Source organism: Cyprinus carpio, chromosome A23 (genome assembly GCF_018340385.1).
Source record: "Cyprinus carpio isolate SPL01 chromosome A23, ASM1834038v1, whole genome shotgun sequence".
In the NCBI taxonomy this organism is placed as follows: domain Eukaryota; kingdom Metazoa; phylum Chordata; class Actinopteri; order Cypriniformes; family Cyprinidae; genus Cyprinus; species Cyprinus carpio.
The window spans coordinates 9537435-9546995 of record NC_056594.1 but is presented as its reverse complement, the minus strand read 5'-3'; the positions used below and the strand labels follow the sequence as shown (position 1 = coordinate 9546995).

The following is a 9561-nucleotide window of genomic DNA, read 5'->3' as shown; positions in this document are numbered from 1 at the left end:
ATTATCTTACCCAAAAAACTGAATAAGGAAAAACTCGAGCTTTTTTAACGTTGATAATAATAAGAAATGTTTCATGAGCAGCAATTTGCATATTAGCATATTAAAATGATTTCTGAAGACTAATGACTGCTGAAAATTCAGCTTTGTCATCACAGGCATGCATTACATATTAAAAAAAAATGTAAATGGAAAAGAGTTATTTTAAGTTGTATTAATATGTCACAATATTTGTTATTCATTATGCCTAATGCTTTAACTGTTAACACACTGAACTGTGCTGTAAAGTGATAAAACTAATACGATGTCGTTAAACTAAAAATTTCAAAACATTACTGAAAAGTATTACAAATTTCAAAAAGGATAATTAAGTCCCATATTTTTGTAATATACTATTATTGCATGCATTTTTTTTAACAAATAACTTGTAGAAATATATAATTAGAACGTTCTCGTCCTAATAAATATCTGATGTCATGACCTTGAGCAGAGAGCTAAATTAACTGCGTAACAATCAGATCACATTTGAAAACTTTTTAAGCTTAGCTTGATAAAACACTATCAACACTTAACCACACTTGTAGAATGTTTAAAAATAGAATATTTAAAATATACTTTTAATTTCCTTTTAATAATTACCAAATAGAAAAACAACCTCCGTGCAAAGGCCAATCATATTTCTAAGCATTACAAAAGCTGATGCAGTTTTTTTTTCTCTCTTTTTTCAATTTGCGACATTTGACAGACACTACTTAACTGCACACTCTGTAGTCCACTTAATTATCTAGTCATGACCTGAACGGAAGGCGGACCGGATCACTTAAGGAGCAGGTCACCTCAGGGGTAGATCTGCGAGCCTGCAGCAGCTGATGTATCTCTCTTCTCGCTGCTGATGTAAGATGGCGGTATCATGTACAGTCGCGGTCTCAGGTGAGCGAAATAACACGGTCTCTCTTTGAAATCTCATTGCCGCAGTCACCGCGAACACTGGCGCCGCATTTGCATTCTGTCTTGCACTTGCCTACACACATTCCAGTTTAATTTGAAGAATAGGTTTGTGTTAGAATGCAATTTAATGATTTTCATACCGGGTGCAGTAGTGAGGCAAGCGCCATTTTTCGTATTTGATAGCTTAACTAAAGTATATGATCATAATGTCATGCGAAAAGAGGAGCAGATCATGCATGCAGGTCTACAATTTCCTCTGAAATATTAGCCGACAGAATGCTCCATTTCAAGCGGCAAGGCAGTCAAGTTAGGCGCTCGATTTGATTTGTAAAGCTGGAATTTCTTGATAAAACACTTGATAATGGCACGCGTGTCACTGCTTGTCATGATAAAGTTAATCTGGCGGCCAGAGGATTTACGCCTCTTGTGATTCAACATGCATTATCATGCCTCTGTCAGCTGTTGATTCCTGAGACTCAAGCACTAAGCCAGTATGGATGGTTTGCAATAAAAATACACCATGTGGACAGTCATCATCAGCTGTAGTATTCAGTTCACATGCAGATTGTTTTGATGCAAATATGTTTGTCTTGCATTGCTTAAATGTGCACATTAGTCAATATGGTATTAGAGTTTTGAGATTCTAGCTGGTACAAACTGGTAGACCATCATGGATCAGCAACAAACAGATTCAAGAAACCAGTTAACATGTTCTGTAAATCAGCCATCATCTTAAAATGGATTTTCCAACTGGGGTGCATTATAAATATGTTTAAGAGGCCACTGTGAAGTATGTGAAAATTGCCTAATTTCACTCGTTCCTAATACATATTGACACCGCTATTTCCTTTCTTGCATCATCTTTACAAATGCAGTGCACTGTATAATGCATATAACCAGGGATGTAGTCATGCAGTGAAATACAGTTGTGCATATACTGTAATGCATAATATATTATCGCAAATCAATATTTAATACCCAGCGTTCATGATTTTTTTTTTGCCATTGCTCTTTAAGTGTAATTAATGAGCACATATAAGTGGTACATTTATCACATAAAAACATCATGTATCACATCAGATCCTTGATCCATTTTGTGCAATCTCTTTGTTCTTCATCTTCATCGTGACTCATATTTCAAAAGATGAGCTGTATTGCCAGAAATCTGCCCACATGGTGTGGATGTTTGAGGAAGGTTAATACTGGGTTAAAGGATGATGACGACGAACGGCAGCGTTCACTGAAGGATTTATGAAAATCAAATTAGCAATGGCAAAGGTGGTTCATTAAATTTAGAGTAAGAATAGCACAAGTAAGCATTTTATTTTTAGCTCTGACATGTCTTTCTGCCTCTCGTCTCCTCCCGCAGGGTACCAGACAGAGAGGCTGCTGCGTTGGCAGCTGTGGAATGAGGTAGTAGTTTGTATAGTTTGGGATCACACCAGATCTGGGAGATAACTATACAGCCTACTGTCTTTCTCACAGCTGCTCCCTCACATCAGATACAACAATGACGTACCTTCATTTGGGATTTGTGGGATGGCCGAATATATGCATCTTTGTTCTGTGTGTGCTTTCTGAGAATGTAAATAGTGGAGAATTTGTGATTGTCTCATTGTACAAACCACAATAGCTTAGCCCCCAAATAAAAATATCGATGGTCATAACTGAAGATCTTAATTTAATTAATGCGGTCTTTATGGAATGGTAACAGATGTGTAATAATTGGTGATTAGAATTCAGACTGCCCTGTCACTATCCAAAATGCTGTAACTAGGTTGCTACATTATGTGATTATATGTTGTCTGTCGGTTTATACATTTGAGCATGTTGTGTGACTACTTATGTTATTATTATTGTTTGTTTACACCTGCTGTAAGATATAAAAGTAAATTAAATAGACTCATTTGTGTCTCCTGCCTCAATTCACTTTATCATTGATTGATTTTTAGGCCCTATAATATTTAATTTTTAGTATTCTTAAATGAAATGAGCTCAGATCAAATCTCTTCTCAAAAGGTGAGTATTCAGGCAACCTTTAGCAGATCTTCAGGGGCAAGATATGTAATGTATGTAACGTATTGTTTGTTTTATATGAGCCTTTGTCTAATGAAGACTGTATAAAAGGTCTGTATAAACAGTCATTTTATTTCACAATAACTATCAGGTTTTTTTTTATCTTTAAGATGCAAAATAGAAACAGGAAAAACAGTATATTAAAAAATTAAACAGTGATTTCATTTTTTGAGGTAAAGACTATTCAGCAATAGAATTCAGGTACGAAATACTGCGCAAATTGACTAATCAAATGTAAAAATGTTTTGAAATCTTTAACAGATCAATATATTACATGTAGGTCATTAAACGCTGAATGATATCCGACTGGCGTCCAATACCGTGCGACTTCCTGTGAAGTTGTCAATCAAATTAACTAGCCAATCGCCTTAAAGGGCGTTGTCGCGTCCGTGTTTGTGATTGGGCGGCAGAGCGCGTACGCGCGGTGACGTCACCACTGGTAGCCAAGCAGTCGCAGCGTGTGAATATGGCGAACATCAGAAGTGTCAAGGTGAGAGAGAAATTGAATGAATTAATAGAAATGTTTTGCCTCAAAAAAGTCGTCTGTCCTGAAGTTCAGTGTTTCAAGATTGCTCTGCAGCTCGCCTGGCTCTGGACGTCAGTGCGTGGTTGTATTCCACTTCTTCTCACCATATTTTGGGCTGTAGCCGCAGTGCTAACTAGTTCAGTCAGTGGAACTTCTGTGCAGTTATGAGTTTGACCGGCAGACGTGTAAACATCCGAAACAATGGCGAATAACCAGCTTTGCTCTTACTTAAAAACCTTAAACTCCGGTGCTGTAAGCTTAAACCACATATTGTTTTGCAGCATATTATCATATTATAGTTGAACCATGACTGAATTGTTTGTTGTATGATGAAACATAACCAGCTCTTTGCAGGTTGTGTAAGTTTGCTTTCCGCAAACTATATATATATATATATATATATTTGTTTTTTGTTGTATGATGAAACATAGTTTGCTTTTCGCAAACATACAATACACATAAGCTTACTTCATCCAGTGTGACCTCACTGACTGTGTGGCAGGGTATGGTCGGTCTGGTGACAGGAGGGGCCTCTGGTTTGGGCAGAGCCACTGTGGAGCGGCTCATCAGTCAGGGGGCCAGCGCTGTGATCCTGGACCTGCCCAGCTCAGATGGACACAAGGTGGCCGCTGCTCTCGGAGACCGGTGTGCATTTGCACCTACTGATGTGAGTGACACTTATTGTTAATGATCCTTTTCCATATTTTGGATATTTAATGATATTTTCCACTTTCTCTTCTTGCTCTTTTAGACAAGCAGTGCTTGGTTTGAAAATATGGACTATTTGTTTTCTTCTGATTGGGATTTTGTTTTTTAATTCAGGTCACGTCGGAGTCAGATGTGAGATCGGCTGTGGATTTGGCCAAGGAAAAGTATGGGAAAGTGGACTTGGCGGTGAACTGTGCTGGGATAGCTGTGGCTGTGAAAACATACAACTTCAAAAAGGACGTTCCTCACAGTCTGGAGGACTTCACTCGTGTTATTACTGTAAGCCTCGCTGCATTTACAGTGTAACTGTAATTGAACCTCATATGCCACAGCTTCAGATTTCTACAGCTGATGGCTATTTCAAATATACTGAAGCAGCTGTCATTTTTATTAATTTTTTTCAGCTGATTGCTGTTTAGATTATTGTGAAGCAGCTGTCATTTTTATTAATTTTTTTGGTTACTGTAAAATGACTTTCAATGTGATCCGACTGGCTGTAGGGGAGATGGGAAGGAATGAGCCTGATGCAGATGGACACAGAGGCTGTATCATCAACACAGCCAGTGTTGCTGCTTATGATGGACAGGTATATCAGCCGTACATTTATAATGTTACGGAAGATTTCTATTTCAAATAAATGCTGTTCTGAACTTTCTTTTCACTGATAATAATAATAAATAATAATAAATGTTTCTAGAGCAGCAAATCAGCATATTAGAATGATTTCTGTAAGATCATGTGACACTGAAGACTGGAGTAATGACTGCTGAAAATTCAGCTTTGCCTCACAGGAATAAATTAAATTTTAAAATATATTAAAGTAGAAATCAGTTATTTTAAATTGTAATATTATTTCTTAAAATTAATGTTTTTACTGTGTTTTTATCAAATAAAAACAGCCTTGGTGTGAATAAGACACTTCTTATCCCAAACTTTTGAACAGTTAGTGTGCTTTCTTTTGCTAACCTTACAGATTTGTGACACTGCAGCACTGTAAAGTTTTCTTTTAATGTGTTTTAAGGTGGGTCAGGCTGCATACTCTGCCTCTAAAGGTGGGATTGTGGGTATGACACTTCCTATTGCTCGGGACCTTGCACCAATGGGGATCCGTGTGGTCACCATTGCCCCAGGTCAGTGTCCCTGAGATGCATATTGTTTCTAAACAGCATGATCTCGTCATTGTGTCCCATTATTGGTCTATCAAAATTCATTGTTTGATAGGGATGTAATGATTCACTCAACTCACGATGTGATATGATCCACAATATAATTTTCTCACAAATTTTTTTTTTTTGGACATTTAATTTTGAAATGTATATCTTTTATGTCAAATAACAGAAACAGGCTGATAAATAAATAAATGATTCATATAAAAACTAAACAAACTAAGGCTTTGCCTGTGCTCTTTCCTAGCTTGGATTTTATTTATATTTTTAAAGAAATATCAGCATGTCCACATTTTCCAGTTGAAAATACTCTTTGTACAGAAGATGCATTTGAAGCAAAAACAGAATTGTCTGACTTCAGATTTGTGAAATTATGCTACATAAAACAGACTGCCTGAATGAAACGCAAATTCACTCTCTGCCAGCAGGTGGAGCTTATGGAACAGCAGGGAAATAGAGTTCTAGAGTTTCCATGGTTACAGCTGTAAACAAAAGAGCTCTGCATTAATATGCATTATACAGATGGCAGATGAGAAGAAAATACCATCCAAACTTCTTAAGACAGTCAGTTCCCCTCAGAGATACATTCATTTAAACCCCCACAACAGATGTAGCGCAATTCGTTTAACATCTCAACCGACTTGAATCATCACATATTTTCATAAATTGTCAACCGCCTCAGGGTGTATTGTTACATCCCTATTGTTTGAACACGGTTAATTCAGTATTATTGTGACCTTTTCAATTATATCCTCCATGCCTTTGCCATTTTCTTTCCCTACAGGTCTGTTCTCCACCCCACTTCTAGCAGGATTACCTGAGAAAGTGCAAAGCTTCCTGGCCAGACAGGTGCCCTTCCCTTCACGTCTGGGAGATCCGGCCGAGTTTGCACACCTTGTGACTGCAATAGCAGAAAACCCCATGATCAACGGCGAGGTGATTCGCTTGGATGGAGCCATCCGCATGCAACCCTGAAGGAAAAAGGGAGCAGATCAAATGCCTAAAACTGGTCTGTGACTGAGGACTTGACACATATCAAGCATTTTCAGCATAAAGTCAGGATACTTTGTATCTGAGTGGAAGTATTACCACTCGCATGTTTTTTTTTTTTTTTTAACCACTGTAAATCTTGTAGATTTTTCAAGTCTCGAGTCTGTCTGGTATTTATATACTGACTGCACTTCTGTGCCACTGAGGTACTGTCCTCTAATGACTAATGATTGATGTGTTTCCATAGTAAATGCATTTATACCATCATAAGGTTGTACAGGAGTCATGCAAACTCAGTGTATGTGTATCCACTTATCTTTTTGTGTAAAATAAAATATTTAAAGCATAACAGGATGAGTTTAAATGAATGTTGTTGTAGATAAGCTCATATATCACTGCAGTGAACTAAATATAACTCCAGGAAAGATGGTCAAAATGAAATGTTGAATTTGCCACCATACTGACTTGCATATATGACTATTGTATCACTATTATATCAGTGGTTATTAACCAGGGTGCCAGGACCCACTAGGGTCTTAAAATGATTCAAATTAAAATATTATTCATACAATTAAAATGAATTTTATTGCTATTTACTGTTGTCACAATACTAAAATTATGACTACGATACAATACCAATTACATGGATACCAATACTGAACTAACTGAATAACAGATGACAGAACTCAGAACATAAAATTCTTTGCTTGCAGTTTAAGGTAAATTGTTGCCAGTGTGGATGTTTTTTTTTTTTTTTTTTATAGAATTGTTTACAGCAGAAAGAAAAAAGTTATTTTTGCTCTCATTTGCTTTGCCAGATTCTGATGGTTAAAAAAAAAAACACTTTACTACAAAATTAACCTCTTCCAAATGGAAAATTATTTATTTGCATTTTTGTATTGTTTTGTTTATTTTTACTGGTGGCTCATATAACTTTGCATATTATCTATGTTGTGACTATGACTGGGTCAAAGATCTTTATTGCAATAGTATTATTAAAATACTTGCAAATGCCATTTCTGATAGCTGGAAAAAAATCTAAATATCCATTCACATCTTTCAGATAAATAATTATATCTTTAGATTTTAGATCACAAATTTTTGTGGATTTTTTAAATTACTAAATTGTGGCTTAAATATACAACTACTTAAACAACATGCAAGACTCGTCATCGGCCAAAAAAAAAGTAAAAGTGCAAAATTGGCAGCTGTGCACAAAAGTCCTGCTAAATCCTTTACTGAACAGATTGAGCATAATTAAAGTAAGCCCAGATTGATGTTAGTAAATCTGCTTTAGACACACACACACACACTGATTGATTTCTGTCCACAGGGTGGCAGTTCCACTGTAATCAGTTTCATTTATTTCAGTCCACCCTAAAATCTACACAGGCCATGTTAACATGATTACACATCTGAGAGGTTAACAGTTCTCACAGTTACCATTTGGTTCTGGATCATGCAAGAATGGTCATGTTTTCTAGTTCACATTGATACTGGCTCAGGCAATATTATTAATGTTTTCTGACAATTTCAAAATCCAATTTACCATATTACTATTTTATTTTATTATTTTTTTTTTTTTTTTTTTATAACCATATGATATGGGTCAAACAAGCATTTGTGGAGTGTGGTGTGAAACAGATGCTAGATCAATCTTGCCATACTTGGTTTGAATCATGGTCATGTCATGTGTCACTGTGTTGTATCACTTCACTCCGATGTGTTGCCCAGCGTCTGCTCCATCATGCCATGCATCTATCAGGGGGCCATAAGTTAGGACAGCTTTGATGGACACTTCTTGTCATCCCATAGATCTTTGCACTGTGAGGAAAATTACTTTCACCATTAACAATGGAGCGCTGGCTTCCGCAGAGGACAAACATCGAAGACTGTTTGAAGACATGGTTAAAGACTGAGGGGTGCAGAAAAGAGACGTCCTGGTGCTTGTTCCCAAAAACAACTAAAGGTTTTGTCTAGAATCACCAGAGGTTTCAAGAGCACACTAACAGGCTGATTCATCAATATGCATTATTAATGTGCTCGGGACAATTCAATCCCCCCGGACTGTGTAAATATGAGTTTGGGTGTAATCAGAACACAAGGCCGTATTATGCTGAACCTCTAGAGGGCAGACGGCACAAGCACACGACAACCTGATCGGCCTTTAGAAACACGTGCATCGACAGCATGTACATGCATCATTTGGATAACAAGCTGTCTCTGAAAATCCCTCAAGATACAGAAAAGACATTGCTTCACGTTGATTTTATCAGTGTAGATCCCCAAGACGTCATGTCTAGCCCGCTGTGTGCCCCTCGAAGTGGTATAAAGAAAACAAGGGATATAGACTAGGACTCTTTTGGAGATGAGGACAGAAATAAGGAGGAGAGAATGTGAGCTGGAGGAGAGAATGTGTGTTGATTGTGATTTTTTTGGGTGTACGTATATTATTGAATAAGTATTGTTTATTAGTTTGTTTGTGTGAGGTTTGGTTATTGTTACAAAACAATGCATGAAGCCCATTTAAAGATCAGCTGTTTTTTTTTTTTTTTTTTTTTTTACACACTCAATTGTAATTGATTATTTAAATTTTGTAATTTAAATGATACTTCATTGTTATTTCCAAATAACAGTATGAAAATATAATACTGGGAATGAGAGTTTTTTGCATTATGGTAATGGTAATTTGGAGGGAAATGAACTCAGAAATCATAATGAAAAGAAAAATAAACTTCATTTTCTTCATGCAGTATAACTCAGAAATCATAATGAAAAGAAAAATGTGAAAAAGTTCATTATTTTTCCATAATGTAATGATAAAAATTAAACTTTCATATATTTTAGATTCATTGCACACCAACTGAAATATTTCAGGTCTTTTATTGTTTTAATACTGATGATTTTGGCATACAGCTCATGAAAACCCAAATTCCTATCTCAAAAAATTAGCATATCATGAAAAGGTTCTCTTAACGAGCTATTAACCTAATCATCTGAATCAACTAATTAACTCTAAACACCTGCAAAAGATTCCTGAGGCTTTTAAAAACTCCCAGCCTGGTTCATTACTCAAAACCGCAATCATGGGTAAGACTGCCGACCTGACTGCTGTCCAGAAGGCCATCATTGACACCCTCAAGCGAGAGG

General features: G+C 36.5%; 1 protein-coding gene across 1 annotated transcript; it reads left to right on the top strand.

Annotated features, from left to right (window-relative positions):
• Positions 1-3300: 3300 nt before the first annotated feature.
• On the top strand, positions 3301-7001 carry hsd17b10 (hydroxysteroid (17-beta) dehydrogenase 10). The gene is made up of 6 exons (XM_042712956.1): positions 3301-3511; positions 4050-4214; positions 4370-4548; positions 4727-4841; positions 5277-5385; positions 6206-7001. Exons 1-6 carry the CDS (start codon positions 3488-3490, stop codon positions 6394-6396), a joined length of 783 nt encoding a protein of 260 aa, XP_042568890.1. The 5' UTR covers positions 3301-3487; the 3' UTR covers positions 6397-7001.
• The last annotated feature ends 2560 nt before the right edge of the window (positions 7002-9561 follow it).

Coding starts and splice junctions, on each gene's coding strand:
- hsd17b10 (XM_042712956.1), top strand. CDS start 3,488: ATGGCGAACATCAGAAGTGTCAAG. Junction 4,549..4,726: donor ATTACTGTAAGCCTCGCTGC/ATTTACAGTGTA, acceptor TTACTGTAAAAT/GACTTTCAATGTGATCCGAC. Junction 5,386..6,205: donor TGTGGTCACCATTGCCCCAG/GTCAGTGTCCCT, acceptor CTTTCCCTACAG/GTCTGTTCTCCACCCCACTT.